General features: G+C 44.0%; 2 protein-coding genes across 2 annotated transcripts; one reads left to right on the top strand and one right to left on the bottom strand.

The window, feature by feature from the left end:
• Window positions 1-5,576: 5,576 nt before the first annotated feature.
• PFN3 (profilin 3) lies at window positions 5,577-5,981 on the bottom strand. The gene has a single exon (XM_050893112.1). The coding sequence runs from the start codon at window positions 5,979-5,981 to the stop codon at window positions 5,577-5,579; it is 405 nt and encodes a 134-aa protein (XP_050749069.1).
• Window positions 5,982-6,852: 871 nt separating this feature from the next.
• Window positions 6,853-17,374, top strand: LOC127014064 (mitochondrial amidoxime reducing component 2-like). The gene is made up of 7 exons (XM_050893111.1): window positions 6,853-7,130; window positions 7,350-7,523; window positions 11,073-11,235; window positions 12,897-13,037; window positions 14,045-14,106; window positions 14,195-14,266; window positions 14,806-17,374. The coding sequence occupies exons 1-7, from the start codon at window positions 6,853-6,855 to the stop codon at window positions 14,933-14,935; spliced, it is 1,020 nt and encodes a 339-aa protein (XP_050749068.1). The 3' UTR covers window positions 14,936-17,374.
• The last annotated feature ends 252 nt before the right edge of the window (window positions 17,375-17,626 follow it).

Here is a 17,626-nt window from a genome sequence, read left to right as displayed (position 1 = left end):
CCTAAAGAGCTTGTAGATTAATGGAGATAATTAAATTATAAAGAAAGTAAAGGAATAAAATTCTCCCCTTCCTTCTTGTAGGAAGTCATATCAGGCTGCCAGGCCTGTTTTAGGGTGAAGTCTAGCCTGAGGTCCGAGAGGGTGGTGCTCCTTCCTGAATCCTGCGTCGCCTACGAGGAGAGGCTCAGGGCTCTGGGCTTGTTCAGCTGGAGGAGGGAAGACTTAGGAGGGACCTCACAGCAGCTTTTCAATACCTAAGAAGGGGTTGCCAACAAGACGGAGCCAGGCTTTTTACTGAGGTCCGCAGCCAGACAAGCACGAGGCCATGGTCATAAATTGAAACTGGGGAGTTCCCAGCCAGATACAAGGGGGAAAAAACCACTAATATGATAATTAAGCATGAGAACAGGTTACTTCAGGAGGCTGGGGAGCGTCTGTCTCTGGAGGCTCTCAAGGCATGACTGTACAAAGTGGACAGCAACCTGGTGTGAATTCAGTGTTGACCCTGCTGTGAGCAGGGGGCTGGAGGAGAGACCTCCTGGGGTCCTTCCAGCCTGGGTGACTCTGAGGCTACGAGTGGGATCCTGCCATGATAAGCAGAAAGCTTATATTTACCTACTGTATAGAGATGTAAAAGACTGATATCCTCACCCTTGCTAAAGCACAGACGCTAAGAATAAAGCTTTGCTTCTGATAACAAGGAGCAACTTGCGAAGATGGCAGCGCAAACTGCCTGAGGAACAGTTTGGCCCCCAGCAAAATTTCCGCTGCATTGCACTGTGCCGGCTGAAAGGCAATTGTCCTTTAGTGCCATCTCCTGGGAAAAAATCAGATTTCCAGCCTTGTCAGCCTGCCTCGTTGTTCTGCCTCATCTCCTGCTGGGATTTCCTGCCCTCCCCTAGGCTGGCCTCCTGGTTTGTCCAGACCCATCTTCAGGATGTTGGGTCCCAGCAGTGTAATGTGTGTCTCCGTATACCAGTGTTTTCTACCCAGTTGAATCCTGAGCCTCCTGTATGCAAGTGTTTAAAATGTAAAGCCCCAGGAACATTGTTCTTGTGTTGTTTTTTTTTTTTTCCTTCAACACGTGAAAATGCATTAAACTTTCCCCTGAGGTTCTTGCTGTGCCTTAAAAACATTCATTAAGGATGCTTCACTGGAGGGAAGGGGATGAGCCACGGCCACTTCTTGTTTCTGAATCTCATCCTCTGCTGGAGAGATAACAACTGCTTAAGACAGGACGTGTAATTTCAAGCGCTGGAGGAACGGAGGTCGGCAGACTGGAATGACCTCCCCCAGGAGTTGCCGTGGACCCCAGCTCCAGCATGCCGTATGTACTTGCCTCCTCATGCTTTCTGTATTCCTCTATTTCTGCTGCCCATAAAGGAATTCTTGCTCCTTCCTTTCCTGGGACACTAAGCTAGCATTAGATTGCTTTTTCAGCTGTGCCTGAATTCGGGTGGGGACTTTCCTGTCCTTGGTGAATCCCATCCTCCCCCATGATGGCTGCTAAACCATAGCTGCAGAAGTGTGTTAGTCCTTGTGCTGCAGAATAAATGCACTGCTCCCCAGCAAAGCCTCTCCTTTGGTCCTTACCTGCTCTCCCAGATGACATCCAGCTCTATCCTGACTATTCAGACTATTACAGAACATGCAGAGAACTTGTAATGTCCTTAGCCTGCGTTAGTTAATAGTGGGCCAAACATGTGCCTGGAACAACCATTTCTGTATTGTCCTGGTGAATTCAGGGAGACTGAAGTTGAGCATTTGACTGGAAGTAAAGGACAATTTTCAATTCATCTTCCTATATGACTGGACAGTGAACGAAGTAGCCTACCAGCCTGCCTGGCCTTTTGATTTATGATTCTCTGTGTAGGAAAAGCCTCACAAAAAAAGATCCCTTTATCTGATTGCTCTGGCTCCAATAAAAGGCATTTATCATTAATGACTATTTTTAATTCTATCATTGCCAATTATTCGCCTCAGATTTTTCGTACATGAATTTCACTGAGCTCATTTCTAGTGCATGACTCACTGAACTCTGATTTCCTTGAAGATTTTAAGAGGAAACAGCAATGCTTTTATCTTCCCCTCCTCTCTATGAAGGAATCTTTTGAATTTATTGTTTGTTCTAAGTTCAGAAGAAGGATATAATTTGTGTGTGTGTGTGTAATATAATTTTTGTCATATCTTGTTGAAATCAGCATAGGATGACTGCATACTTGGCTGTGTCATCTGCTCATCCCTGCCTTTTGCTGAATTATCAGAGAGTCACTGGAAAAATAACTGGCATATCCCTGGTGTGGGCATTTAACCCTATTCCTTCACTGAGACAAGCCAGCCTACATTTAGCTCCATCCTAACAAACTGTCCCCTAATCTAGGCCAGCATTTTGCTGTCTTTGTCACTGGGAATTTTTTTGTGATGTCCATCCAAGTCTCCCCCTCAGTGTGGTATTTTATGCCTTTCCAAAGTACAGCACTGTGCACATACTGAAGACCTGCAAGATCCAGTCACTTGGTTTTTTAGTGGAAACAAGTAAAATTCTTCAACTCTTTCCTCGTCATTCATCTTAGACCTCTGATTGAGTCACTGCTACAAGAGTCTAGGTTTGCCTCTAGAAGAATTATCTCCAATTGCCCACTGCATCTGAAGGCAGATATGTCATTACTTTTTCCATAAAACTTGTTCCACCTGAAAATTTGTCATGTGGATACTTCTGAGCTGACACCTGACACCATGCTTTTTCAAGACACACTGCTTTTGTGACCGAGACAGCCCGGCCCCAGTTTGCTGTGGGATTGACACTGCGAATCCTTCATCTGACCAGACACGTTTTAAGGAGCCCGAGGCAAGACTCCGGTGCGGAGAATTTCAGCACAACTGTCCTGAAAGTTTGATGAAGTTATAAGCAATTGAAAACACAGTCATTTCCTTTTAAGTGCGGGTTTACCGTGCCCGCTCTGGCTACGGCAAATACCGTTCTGTCACACAAGAGGCTGTGTTTGGATTTTAACAAAAGCAGTACCTACACTTTGTCTGAATGGCTCTATTCACATTGCTTTACAGCAGGAGGAGTTGGTGGCTCCTAAGCAAGCACAGGTGTGCCTGGGATGGAGGATTAAACAAACCTGCTGGTCAAGCTATTTACTGGAAGCTTTTTGAGAGGTGCCTGGTGTATGGGTGAAGGGGGCTTTCCTCAAAGGCTGCAGTCTTAGAGCTGAAACGTTAAGCCACAACCATGCTCTCTGCAGCTATTTCTAATTCTACGTTCCCAGTATCACAGCAGGAGAGGAGAGATTATGCAGATGCTGCCGCCTTCTGTTATTCCTCTTCAAGCTCCTTCATACCATGGTCTCCAAGAAGAGTCAGGGCTGAATGTAACAGCTGCTTTTCAGGGCTTTTTCTCCTTAGGCTCCAGGCTGAGAGATTTACAGAATGAAAGCTTAAGGTCCTTCTTGGATTTAGAAATAATTTTTTCTCTAAATTAATATGCAATTGTTAGCAAAGGTGAGTTATTTCTGAATTTAGTTAACAAGTCCTTCAAACTGAAAGAATCTGCTTTTGTACACCATTGTGCTGCCTATAATGTGTAGCTAGGGAGAAGCTATAGCTATTCACACCACCATCACACTATATAGGTCCACACTTCTCCATATTCTCATGCTAGTAAAGTATATATACACTCCAGACCTATTTTCTCTGGCACCCAGAAGAAGGGAGCAAGCAGTAAATCATCCAAAATTTTTTCCTCTTATTCCAAATCCTGTCATTTTGATGCCTCGTAGGCTGAAGTTCAGAGGGCAAAAGCTTTCTGCATTTTGTGATTTGCACAGCGGAGAGTACTACCAGTGCTCGAGAAATCACCGGAGATAGTTACTCATTTTTGCCTTAAGCTTGTGAAAATAAGCATCAATGTTCATCAGGAATGCCCAGGCTTTTTTAAAATCATGTGGCCAGCACAAATATATTTTTTTCATTTATTGCATTTGATGCATAGCTTTATTGTTAGATTCTAAAACCAGTTTGTGTTTTTATCCCTTTAGTACTTACGTTAATTTGTTTTGATTCATGCTTGTAAGCACTGCTTATCAGATAGTGCTTACTAATTAGGCAGTCATTGCAGTTTTGTTGAACATTTGATAATACATTAGATGCCTGGTTCCCCTTATAGCGTTTTTCTGCTCCTGTGGGTGCAGTTGCAGATTAAAGATCTCTGTGTGAATTCAATTAAATTACAAAATATTGACTCCATGTTAAATGAGAAGATTAATGGTTATCAAAGAGTGCGCAAAGGCTCTCAGTGTGCTCAGCAGGGCTGGCTCTTGTCTCTTGTCTGTGGCAGAGTCATAAAGTCATCACGAGCAATTATTTTTGACTCAGTGGCTCAACAATTTGAAGGTGGTGGGGGAGGTCTGGTCAAACCAGACCAAGCAGTTTAGCACCTATGATTTACCTGGTGCAATGGAGGGGTATGGAGGGTGGGGTGCCTCACCGTGGCGAGTGGTCACAGCCCATCTGTGCTCCAGCAGAATGGCGTGTGGTGGATTTAGGCTCACTGCCAGGCAGCTGCCACGGCTGCCAGGAGTAACAGAGTAAGGAAAGCCCACGTGTGAGGAGATCGGCCCTGCCGGAGATACCCCTCGAGTCTTCCTTGCATCGGTCCCATCTCAAGCGCACCAGTTCTGCCTCATTTCAGACTGGCCATTTAGGGTTACAAGCAGGAGCAGGAAAGGAGGGCTGTACGGGTGAATGGAGGAGGAAGTCTGCAGTGTTTGGCACAGCTCCGCATCCTCCTGGGGCTCCTGGGGGTTTACAGGGACCCGTGATCTTGAGGCCAGACAGTGTGACTGAGCAGGATGGAAAGGAAGCAACCTTCAGAAGATCCCCATGCCACAGACGCAAGACAGGTAACTTATCTCATAAAAAACCCAATTTGCTCAGTAAAGTAGCATAAGAAGGGGTCTCAAATGATACAGAAGGTGAGCAGGCGGCAGACTATCTCTGCACTTGCCTCCCACAGAGTCCAACAGCAGCACAAGGCTCTGCTGATCAACAGTTAATATCCAGAACAAACTGGGCTTGTTTCAGGGGCAAATTCAAAATAAACACAAGTCCTGCTTATCCTTAGTGTTGTGGCCTACTTGTAGAAAGAGAAAGGTCTCAAAAACCATGACTGGCATTAGGGCGTGATTTAAACAGCAAAGTGGTGAACAAGAGAGCAAAGGGATTGCCCTCCCTCCTGCCCTTTCCCGAAGCTAATGTTATCAGAGACCTTCACCCCAAAATCAGTCAGTAAAATGAGAACAACAGGGAGCAACTACCCAAGATGGCTGGGAGACCACTCAGGTAATACCGAGCATCCTGATGAGGAATGTACATGTTACTCCCTTCTGCACCACAGCTGGTCAGGTAGACTGTTAGTGTCCCAGCACTGCTGCCTGCCCAGCACCCCCCGACCTGAAAGCTGCAGGAAAAGACATTTGCAACAAAATCAGGTTTATTTCCCTTCTCTGCTATAGCAACGACTGTGCCTCTGTGCTCAGACAGAAGATGTTTGTCTCTTTGGCATATTTGCTTCATGCTTTCATGCCCACAATCATATCATGGACCTTTTGGTTGAGGGCTCCTCCATGGACTCCCTTATTACCCATGAGGAAGATCAGGGCTTTGGGGGTCTTGCCAATACAGATGGATCTGCTGTCACTGCCTTTGCTTCTGACATCCATCACGTTGTCTGCATCCACCAGCAGGCTGTCACGAATCACACTGCACTTTTTGCCAGCTACAGTGATTCCTGTTAGCAGGAATGTTTTCCGATCCTGGCCTGTGATCAAGCCCACTTCTTGAGGCGAGATGGCTGCGAGGAGCCCTCCTGGCTTGGCCGCCCACACGCACTTATTGTCAGAGGCGCCCACGATAGCCACGTCTTCAATGTTCCTGTCCGCCAGGATGCTGTTGATGTAGTACTTCCAGTAATCCATCGTGGCCGGGCTGTCTGAATCTCTCAGAAATGGCCAACGCCAAGCTTCCCCGTTTTCCACCTGCTGGGACTTTGGTCTTGGCACACTGATCCTAAAAATGTCAGTTTGTGAGTTCGGCCTTCAGATCCCTGCAAGCCTCAACAGGGGAGCTGGGGGAAATCAACAGCCAAGGCTCTTGCTTTGCCTGTGAGGAGAGATCTGTGACGACAGCAGCGTTTGCCACTCCAGCCTGTTCTATGATGTCATATTTGCCTGGCAGCCGGGCGTCCCGCAAAGTGACTTCCCCACGACCCTGCCGACAAGCGGGAAGCTCTCGGAGGGGGGCTCATGAGTTTGGTACCAGGCAGCTGGCGCGGGCAGACGCCCCAAGGCGGCCAAACGGCATGGGACCCCCCACCCCAACCTCAGGCACTGCCATTTGCAGCCCCCCCACACCTTGCGGCTCTTCGCCTCCAGCCACCTGTTTCCCCCCTTCTTCTCCGAGTCAAACCAAACGGCTGAATTTCACGTACTCATGTATTTCTACACAGTTCATACTTTTTCTGCAACATTGCTTTTAATAAAAGCCCAGATATTAGAAGAAACGCATTTGCTGCCTGTATTTTGTCAAGTGACAGCGTGCACGCTCTCTTTTATTTTCCACGCTGTGATCGCACTCTTCTTCCACCACAGGTCTGGGCCCCGCGGAGGCCTCGGCCTGGGGCAGCGGGCAGGTGCGGGGGAAACCCCTGCAGGTCGCCGGGGCGCTGCCCGCACCAAGGTCCGTTAAGCGGCGGGGCCGGAGGGGGGCGGCCGCCGGCCCGCGGCCCGCCCCCGGCCCCAGCCCCTTCAGGCCCTGCGCCGCCGCCGCTGCCGCCGCGGCCCAGTCGCCATGAGCGGGGCGCGGGGCGCCGTGGGCCTGTCGCTGCGGGCGGTGCGGCCGGGCTGGCTGTGGGGGGCGGCGGCGCTGCTGGCGCTGGGCGCCCTGCTGGGGGCCTGGCGCTGGGCCGGCGGGCGGAGGCGGGCGGCGGGGAGCCGCCGCCGGCGGCTGCAGCGGGTGGGGACGGTGTTGGGCCTCTTCGTGTACCCGGTGAAGTCGTGCCGGGGGGTGGCGGTGCGGCGGGCGCAGGTGACACCGATGGGGCTGCGGAGCGGGGAGCTGCGGGACAGGTACGGCGGGGGCGAGCGGGGCAGGCCGGGGGTGGGCCCTGCTGCCAGGCCGCGGTTCTGGCTCCACGTTTGTTAGATGTTTTCTTCAGCGCCTTTGAAGAGGCGCCTGTTGCGCTGGTGCTGCCATGCCCGGCACTCCGCAGTGCTGCGGGCGTACCCTGAACCCGGCGTCGGCCTTTAACGTTGTTTGACGCGTTCCTGTCCCCCGTCACGTTACAGGTTTTGGCTTGTGACCAAGGAAGATGGGCACATGGTTACGGCTCGCCAGGAGCCGCGGCTGGTCCTCATTTCTGTCAGCTGTGAAAATGGGCACTTGATCTTGGAGGCCCCAGAAATGAAGCAGCTCTGCTTGCCTGTAAAGCTCCCCAGGAAAAATCCCGTGCAGAACTGCAGGTACTGAAGAAGGGGATTTTTCCCTCTCATCTCTCTAAATACTCTCCCTCACTTGCATGCTTTGCTTTTCAAGACAGTGTGATGGTTTGCATTTTCTTATGCAGAAGTTGGAGGGCGAAAGTTCTGTGCTTCTGCTTCTTTTCTGTGGGAGTCTGTCTCCCCATCTGCATGATGGAGAGAGACTTCAGACCCAGGCCTGTACTGACAGGACAAGGGGCAATGGTTTTAAACTAAAAGAGGGTAGGTTTAGATTAGACACAAGGAAGAAATTTTTTACAATGAGGGTGGTGAGACACTGGAATGGGTTGCCCGGAGAAATTGTGGATGCCTCATCACTGGAAGCGTTCAAGGCCAGGTTGAATGGGTCTTTGAACAACCTGATCTAGTGGAAGATGTCCATGCCCATGGCAGGGAGGTTGGACTAGATGATCGTTAAAGGTCCCTTCCAGTCCACACTATTCTGTGATTCTGTGAAATTCTCTGCCATGTGTTGTACAGGTGGCCAGGATTGATAGTCATAACAAAAAGTCTAGTTTTAATCTGCTAAACACTGGTGAAAACAAGTCTCAGGAAAAGATGACACAATATTCAAAGACCGTACATTATACATCTGCCAAATGAACTGTGATCTTCAGTCTTCATAGAATGTCATGTTTACTCATTTGTGTTTACTTCCAGTGTTTTCATTTTTTCTTAGGTGAGCAGTTGCATCTCAGAGCCTCAGTCATGCATATTGGTATTTCTTGGTCACCACTAGTACATGCATCAGCATTTTTGTATACACACTGGCTGTTTGGAATTGGTGAGATGTTGGAGTTTAGATTCCTCACCCCTGTCTGTAACTGAGGTGCCTAAATTAAAAACTTGGTTGCCTGAGGCTCACTCTGTGGTCACAGGGGAAAGGCGGGCATCCCCAGAGAGCAAGTCATTCCCTGTAGGTGCTACCTCAAAGGGGTTTCAGGTGAATGGGTTACAAACATAGTCATTTAGCTGCGTGCCTGGAGTTTTGTTGTATGAATGCAGGCCTAGTTATTTTATCCATGTATTGAAATCCATGCTGAAAAATTGCCAGGGGGAAGCAGAAAACCTTTTCTCTGCTAAAATGTCAATTAATATGTAAGATTATTTAGTAACTGTAAATGGTGTTAGCCCCTACAAAGATACCGATAAGTGTTTTTCCTTTGGATAGCAGAGAAGGTTAATGTACCAGCTGCTATAATTAAAATTAAGAGAGTGCTGCAAAGGAACTGCATTTGCTAGCTTTTGGCATAAATCTGTTGCTGTGGAAACCCTTGATCAGCATAGCTCAGTATCTCTGTTTATACAAGGCAGGTGCAAGTTACAAATGATAGCATTTCTCATGGAGAAACAGGACAGTCTTTTAAAAATCTGTCTGTAATGCCTATATGTTAGCCAGTGACACATACACTACAAAACCATGCAGTTTTCAAGATGTTATTTTTCTAAAATTTGTTGTGCCATTAGAAAAATATTTAAATAGACTAAATACATTTCAGTAATGAAAAATTATCTTGGATTTTCCAGTTTTAGATCTCAGTGATTTGTTCTTCTCTTGATTTTTTTTCCTTTCTTTGCCTTAATAAACTATTGCACACTCTGGATTTAAAACTGCTAGAATTTGGGAATGCAAATAAGCAAAAGTTAGCTGCATGTAAATGGGCTTTAAAAATTACCAAGTTGTCTGGTATTGTAAGTGGTGTCATAGGATGTGAAATTAACAATACCCATAGTTAAACGTTGCCTTGTACTTCTCAGGAAGAATCCTGAGGTTTTGTATGACTCTGCTGTGCTTAAACAATTTGCCATTTGTCAGCTCAAGGCTGATTCTTTCTGATCCATTCAGCTATTCGTAAGAATGAGATTTGGGAATAGTACTATATTCAGACAAACGAAGATTTGGCTTTTGCTCCTAGATTCTTCCCTTCCAGCTTCTGAGTGGGAGTAGCTGTCTTACTGCACAGTACGCTCTGCCAGCAAGGCCCTCTGCACAGACTTGTATTTATTCTGCCACTGGGCAAGCACGATGCCTTCAGATTGGTGCTGGCTCGCGCGCGGTAGTTTGGAGCTCAGACAATGCAATATTGCGTCTGGCTGCAAAAGGCTGTGCAGATACTAAGCTTTAAAACTGGTGAGTCCAGTTGCAGATTTTATGTGTATTTTTAAAAATCCTGTGTTTGGGGGCGTCAAATGTAGGACTGAAGCCATTGTGTAGGCACAGTTTCTATTTGTGCAAATATTAGAGGGGTTTTGTAGCCCTCTGGTTAAGAAGCCTCATATTCTTCATTTGTGCCCTTTGTTAGTATGTGTTGCAATACTTAAATTGCATGATCTGTTCCCGTGGATCCCTATACCACTGAGTGCTCAGGATAGATCTGCTTTGTGGGTGGAAAACAGTAGTGTTGGAAGCTGTAACACCCTCACCTCTGTTGTCCTGCCAGCCAGAAGGCACACAGGGACTGAGAGAATGGAGGGAAGAGAAAGGTGGTTGAATGCTGCCTGGGGCAATGGTGTTTAATCCCAGCCTGTGTCACAGAGTTGATACAGGGATCCTAGCAAACAGAGCAGGGATATTGCTGCCAGCACCCTAATGATTCATCTCTCCCCCAGATGAGGGCTCCTAGGAGCTGGGCTCAGGCTAGATGAACTGCCTGGTCATCTCTATGCTTTAAGCTGTCCAGGATATGATTGCAGAGCTAGCTGAAACTGCAGTGCATTTGGATCAAAATCGCTACTGTGAAGAGAGTAGTAAAACTGTTCATGACTGGTGTTGAAGTTTATTGAAAGGTTGAGTTGAGGTTTACCTTTTCTTGCCAGGAAAGTGTTCCCTGCGTAAACTTGTTTGTATTCTGCTGCCAGTGGCTTTTTATGTCCTGTGGACTTTGCTTCCATTATAAATCTTTAACCTCTCTTAAGATACTGAGCTATTCTATAGGCTAGGTTTGAGCTTAAGAGTTTCACTCAGCTCTGGCTAAATTTTTAGAGCACTAAAATCTGAAGGAAAGCTTACTTAACAGTCAGGGACACTTACAATTAATAACATTTGTAAATGTCAATTACAGTAACTAACCACATCCTTTCAAGCTATCATTCATTTTCTGAAATTAATTACCTTTCAGTTGATTTCTGGGTAGAAATCTTTAGGTGTTGTAGTTGCATGCAAATGCAAGAGTAGACCCTTTTTTTGCTTGAAAGTATGGCAAACAGGTAGGTTTGTTACTGGTCATTCATGTGACAGTTAGATCTGGGCACCTTAAGGCTATTTCATGGCTCATTCTTTCACCAACTGGTGTCGTCCAGCCACGTCCTTGTTACTTAGCTTTCAAAACAAGGTGGCCGCAAGGAGATTGCACACTAGGAATGATCCCTGTGCCAAATTCAGAAACCAGCTTCCACCTCATTATAATCCAGGTGGTTTGTTTACTGTATCTTGCTACTACTATTAAAACAAGATGTTTGCCTTTGAATAATAAGCATCCTTGAGCCTTCAGCTTTCCAGTTAACTTGCTGATGTGTCTTGTGACTCTTCAGGGTGTTTGGACTGGATATCCAAGGCAGGGACTGTGGAGATGAAGTGGCTGAGTGGATCACCGCTTTCCTGAATTCAGAACCATATCGACTGGTGCACTTTGAGCCCTCCATGGTGCCAAGAAAGTCAAAGGACATAATAAACCTTTTCCGAACCACAGATGAGGTAAATGAATGTTCTTTTTCTCAGAAGTACTTCCTTTCAACCATTTCCCACCCACCCACCGAAACCTGCCCATTCCGTCATTGGTGACTGAGCCCAGTTTAGCGAGGTGTGTAGTCATGTACTTAAACCACATGAATATTCTCCTTTTCTATGATGAGATGACTTGCTTAAATTTTACTTTAAATCTGTTCTAAGCATTCACAGCTAAAGAGGCTGATACTGGTATTTGAAGAGGAACTATTACGTTGCAGAATAGCATTCCTTTTGTGCCTCAGTCAGTAGAAAAAAGTTACATTTTTAAAGATGTTTTGATGGTGTAATCTGTGTTGCATAGAAAACCTCTGTTCTCTATCCCTTGTTAGGTCTAGAAGTGTACTGATATGAGTTGTGTTACCTCCTATTTTGTTTAAAGGAATGATGCTTAACCCAGGGCTCTATAGTTGTGGGCTTAGGAATTAAAATCCAAAGAAGGTTACAGAGGTTTCATCTCCCTTTCTGTGGGAAGAGGCTTGAAGGTGTGTGATTAGATAAAGTTAATGCAGGTAGGGAAATGGAGCACAGGAGATGCTGTGCTCAAACATCCTCATGTCATTGGAGCCACCGATGCCCTTCTTTTTGTCTGAACAACTCTCTTGTGAAGATGGTTTGAACTGTACCTGATAAGTGTAAGCTTTGTAAGCAAATGCAAATTGTGAGTACTTTGCCTTACTGATGTGATGTTATTCTCAGTGTTTTGCTTGTTGTTGTACAAAGAGATGAAGGTATATTCAATTACGGACTTTTATAGATATGTATTTATTATGTAAGGGCACTGAGACCAATGCAGAAGACTAGGTCTCAGCAAAAGGGATGTCAGATTAGGAGGGGTGACATCCAGGAATCCTAGCCTGAAAATTGTTTGTACAGTTATTTCAGCACTCATCTTCTTCTGGTTGTAAAGGCATGTACAAGGCGGGGCGGGGGGAAGGGTAACGTAAGAGAAAGACAGGAGGAGGGCTATACACTCAAATTCTTGCCAAAATTTCTCATTTTTTTTCTGTGGAACTAGCATATATAGGATTTTTCTTTTAATACTGTTCATTGGCCTTGTTTGCTAAAATGGCAGTCCTCTCACTTCCAAGCAACCTTAGACTGACGAATGGACAGTTGCAATTTAGTATTGCTATTCTGTACGTGAAACTCCCTCTGGTGTTGTAATAAGATAGATTCATTATATAAAAAAATCCAGTTAGTTGATTATAGTCAACCAGATAAGTTCAACAGGTCCATAAACATCTTAAGTACCTTTCATAACTTACCATAACATGTTTTACTGATATACTTAGTTCTGTCTGTAACACCTATAATAAATGTCTGGGACATGCATACAGTATTATTTTGTAAGAAGTTGTGGTAGCTTATATAATTTTGATTTAATTCTATAAGTAGAAGTTTAGTTTTACAATTTGAGCAAATGAAACTTGCCATGGTTACTGAAATAGAAAAGGGCATTTTTTTTTTCTTGTTAACCTACTTCCAGGAAAATTAAAACCTGAATGCAGCAGCCTAACAGTCAGGCTAATATGTGGCCACTGGTTCCAACATATCTGTCCTTTTGCCATTCAGTAACTTTCCTCCCGTGCTCTTAACAGCAGCCTTAGGATTTGGTTGTGTTTATGTAGGTTGCCTATCCTGACTGTAGCCCAGTCTTGATCCTCTCAGAAGCTTCACTGGAAGATTTAAATACCAGGCTGGAGAAGAAAGTGAAGATACAGAACTTCAGGCCAAATATTCTTGTGACAGATTGCAGTGCTTTTGAGGAGGTAAAATAACTGTCTTAAATGTCTTTTTGAAGGCTTGGTTATGTTTCTTTGTAACTCAGTTTCCTTGTGTGATGGTGCCTACAAGGATGAGGAAAGCTGCTATTCTATGGTTTTTACAACTGGACTCCAGAGAGATACAGCTTCTGCTCACGTCAGTGAATGTGAAACATTGAGGGAGGAGACAGGTCTGTGAATGCTTATTTAGCTTAGCAAAGGATAAGTGTATTTAAACGACAGGCTTGCTACTGAAAGCTCATCTTTAAGTGTAAAGTAGGGAAAGCTATGCATGCTATAATTGATCAATTAATGATACAAATGAACAATTTGTAAATTGACAGTGTGATGTTTTGTAGCCTTTGGCACAAGAGTAAAACTGACCCTTGCAATACTGCAGTCTATCACTGCATCTCTGACAATATTCTGGTAGTTTAAAAAACACGAGGAAGGTATCTGGTGATGAAGTGAACTGGTAATGGTGGCCTTTACATGTTTTTACGTCATGTTGCCATTTTCCAAAGAATTTGCTCTGGATAGATCTGATAATTTCCCAAATCTAAGAAGTTCCTAAAGTGGCAATGGGTTTTTGTCTTCCAAGAGGGATTGCAATAGGCAGCTTGTGTAGACGAGAAGTGAAAACTTACTTCCACTAAAAATTTCCTTTCTGCAAAAATGATTACTTACCGGAGGTCACAGATCAGATTATCACACATACAGTAAGAATAAGCTTGCTTTAGGTTCAGACAAGTGCACGCTGCAGAACGGGATTTATTACTTGTGTATCTTTCTTTCCAGATATAATTTCTAGCGGGTCCTGAATTGGATGAATGCAGTGACTGTAGGGTTTTCATTAAAATAGTACCATAATATAACTGTACTTATTTTGAAGGTACAAGTAAAGGTGATCATCTGGAATGGTACTGCTTCTTCTAGGAATGACTGTGCCACTCCTGGAAAAATGGTTGCATGTGGATATGTCTAATCTGTGCATAATGTTTACCTTCCCTCAGGACACCTGGGAGGAGATTCTTATTGGCGATGTGGAGATGAAAGGGACAGTGTGTTGTGCCAGGTAAATATTTGAGACCGTTATTTCATATAGATGTATAGAGATTTATGATAAGAAGCCGTTACTGATTTGACACTGTCTGTCATTGCAGGTGTATTTTAACAACTGTTAACCCAGACACTGGGGTCCTGGACAGGAAGGAGCCCCTGGAAACATTGAAAAGGTTGTAAAAATACCAGGGCTTCTTAAGCTGTGGGAGTGGATTTAGGCTAGATCCCAACAGATGTTAGACTAGTGTTTTAAAAGTGGTTTGAAGTATGTGTGGGACATAATAATGCAGTGTAAAGGTCTGTGTATATTGGCTTCCATTCTACTTTCTGCAATTCTATATGGTAAGAAAATTCAGGAAGTTCTCTCTTCTTTCTTGCAAACTTTACATTCCCTGTCTCTTTCATCTCTGCTAGGGTGAATGCCTGGGGTAACAGGTATTTAAGGTATTTAAAGGCCTAACTTTGCAACATTGGCATTTCTTTTTCTAAAGTCTTTTGTATGTGTATTATACATAGATGTGTGAATACAGTCAGCCTTTTTTCCTCCATTTGAACTGCTTGTTTCTCTTAATTATAAAATTTATTTAGTTTTTAGTCTAGTATGGTGACCAGAACAGGGCATCACTATTCATATGTCCTCTCCCTCATCACTGATATTTTGATGTTTAGAATTTGCTACCACTGATTGTAAAGAAATGCTCTCTCTCTGCAGTTACCGCTTATGTGATCCATCTGAGCGACACATATACAAATCCAGCCCTCTCTTTGGAAGATACTTTGCCATTGACAAAACTGGAACAATTCAAGTTGGAGACCCTGTGTACAAGGTGGTCCAGCAATGAGAGAAACTTTGATCAGAAGATGCCTTTTCACTTTGATATGCAAATTGGTTTCCCATGAACATGCTCACCAGCATAACTTTTTCTTATTCCTTGCAATATTTTTTGGGCTATGTTCCTTTGTAAGGTGCAGGAGGTCTTTGAGGCTATGAAGTGGCAGTCATTTCAGATCATGTCATCTGCTAGCATGGCTGTAGCAACCACGTCTTTAGATTTTCTGGAGGCTGTGATAGAAGAAACTCTAATCCAAGACAGAATTCACAGCACTGCTGTGAGTATCACACCTCCTAAAATTTTACGTCAAGCTCGCTATCAGAATCCAAAATTATGTACAAGGGCTTTGTGTTGTGTATTAGTTACATTCAGTGCCTATAAAGAATGACAAAAACAGTCATGCCAAGCATAAAGTAAATACGTTGGTCGTGGAGCTGCCTTTACAAGTGAACATGGAGTGCAGATGGCAAGGCTCTGTCTTAGATTCCACCCTTCTTTGGTCCTAATCGTCTTACCCTATCTATGTCTGGAGGCACTTTTTTGCAGTGTTTCTTATCCTGCAATCGTTTCCTGAAGATTGCTGCTGTCTTTTGACATTGGAGCAATATCAGGAGAAGGATTGTGAGCTGACTCAATGCTACTCTAGTCTAGAGGTGGGAACACTGGCTAATGATGTGTAAGACTGTGAATTTGTTTGTTTGTGACCTCTGCTTGATAGAGTTTGAACCATCAATTTTTTCTCCTGTGAAGCATACCGTAACACCAAGGCTGTAGAATAGTGATGCATTTGCTAAAGTATCAGTAGAACTTCCAGTTTGACTAAAAGAATTAGGTGTTCACTGGATCAGAGACTTTATGCACATTGAAGGGGAAGAAAAGCTGTTGGGAGTGATCTGATTCTGAGCCTGCCCCATTCAAGCTGACATCCAGGCCAATACTGTAGGGCTCTGTGTTCATGCATAGTTCCTCTCTGGCTCAGTGAATCTCTTACTATAGAAAGTTAGGCTGCTAAGCAGATGTTTGGGAAGCTGCGGTTTTAGACTGAGCATGTTAACATCCTTACTGGTTACACATTTAGATCTCTGGTTGCCTGCCACCCCTACCCCTATTCTAACCAAAATGTCAGCCACTAGTAGGAAGCTGATAATTATATTTTCTGCTATATTTTATACTGCATAAAACAGATAGGGGAGGAAACTAGTTGGATTATGGCAGTAGTATCATTTCTTTAAATTTTAGATGATTATTTAAAAAAAAAAAAAGTGGACTCCAAGACAAAAGCCAGCCATCTTTCAAATGCTTGTCTGCCTGTTGCTTTGTTATGGATTGCTAGATCTAGAAAGAGTGTTGAACTAGCCAAAAAGAGGAATCTAATTAAGTGTGAAGAAGAACAAATATGAGCCAATTTGGTGTTTACTGGAATTTTGCTGCATATTCACAACTCAGACCTGTAAAGTGAAGAGCCATCGTGCCTTTGAGCAAATTCAGACGGATGTATGTGGCAAGCCTGAAGCAGGCGTATGGGAAGGTAGTTTTCTATTATTTGTGAACTCAGAGTTGCTCCAAATATCCTTTTGTTAGCAGAGTGCTCTGTAAGTATTAAGTTTTCCTGTGACAGACAAGTGCCCAGTTCGGACTGCATGCTGCATATTTGTGTATTGTTATGCCTGATGCAGCAACTAGCGGGAGGAAGTGAGAGAAAAAGCATCTTTTGAAAAGGAAAATAATCCTGAGGTTCACTTTTAAAAAGCATATGTTGAAGATCCTTAATATTAGAAGCTGAAACCTTGTGGAATTCCTGATGGTATTATTAAGCAAAGACAGCCTGCTGGCCTGCCGAAACAATTAGTTATGTGTGTGTCTCTTCATTAAGTCAAAGAAGCGGAAGGAAAGAGAGCTGAATTTTTGCCTCTAGCCAAACATATTTTTTCACTGTTGTTTTAGCACCACATTAGGATTTACGTAACACAAACTGTGTGGTATAGATCATGTTGCCTCTCATTAGGCTATCGTCAATTGGGCTAATTTGGAAGTGGGCCTGTCTTTCCAATGAGAAACTGCATCTACATTCCTGTTAAGAAAATGCCATAGATCTAAACCCCTGATTTATCCCTGTAAAAGCCCCGTAGAAGAACTTGGCTAGAATCCTAAAACAGGTATGCATCTGAGTACAACACATTTCACAAATGACACTTAAATCAATTATGTGATGAAAGAGGGCCATTCTGGGAAGTGGAGAGTGTAACTTATGAGCACTACAATATAAATATCTTCACATAAATGCTGAACTGCTGTAACTGTAGGAATTGTATTTGATTTTGCTAAAGCTATTTAGGAAATTGAAAACATGTCAATCATAAAACACTATTTTTTAAATTGTGTACTTAAAAATGTTAATTGCTTTTTTGACTCTAGAGGAAGAAAACAAAAGTATAAACTTCTATTGAATCCAAACTCTTGTAAGGTGTAAAATTTGTGAATTTTCTTTTTCCTTTGTTTTCTGTTGCGGCATTTAACTTCTGCTGCTGTTTCCAGGACCTCATATATAATTAACAGTGATGATTATATTTTTTTAATCTTACCTGTAAGTTCAGGAAAATATGCAGTTAACCAGAGGAAGCTATATGTGCAAGAGTGCAGAACCGTCAGATGTTAAGTGGTCTTCAGACTCAATTTTACAACCCGTATGATCTAGGTGAT

The sequence above is a fragment of the Gymnogyps californianus genome, chromosome 3, assembly GCF_018139145.2.
Source record: "Gymnogyps californianus isolate 813 chromosome 3, ASM1813914v2, whole genome shotgun sequence".
NCBI lineage: Eukaryota > Metazoa > Chordata > Aves > Accipitriformes > Cathartidae > Gymnogyps > Gymnogyps californianus.
Note: the sequence above shows the minus strand (reverse complement) of the source record. Positions and strands in the feature narration are given on the sequence as shown.

Coding starts and splice junctions, on each gene's coding strand:
- PFN3 (XM_050893112.1), bottom strand. CDS start 5,981: ATGGATTACTGGAAGTACTACATCAACAGCATCCTGGCGGACAGGAAC.
- LOC127014064 (XM_050893111.1), top strand. CDS start 6,853: ATGAGCGGGGCGCGGGGCGCCGTGGGCCTGTCGCTGCGGGCGGTGCGG. Junction 11,236..12,896: donor TTTTCCGAACCACAGATGAG/GTAAATGAATGT, acceptor GTGTTTATGTAG/GTTGCCTATCCTGACTGTAG. Junction 14,107..14,194: donor GGGACAGTGTGTTGTGCCAG/GTAAATATTTGA, acceptor CTGTCATTGCAG/GTGTATTTTAACAACTGTTA.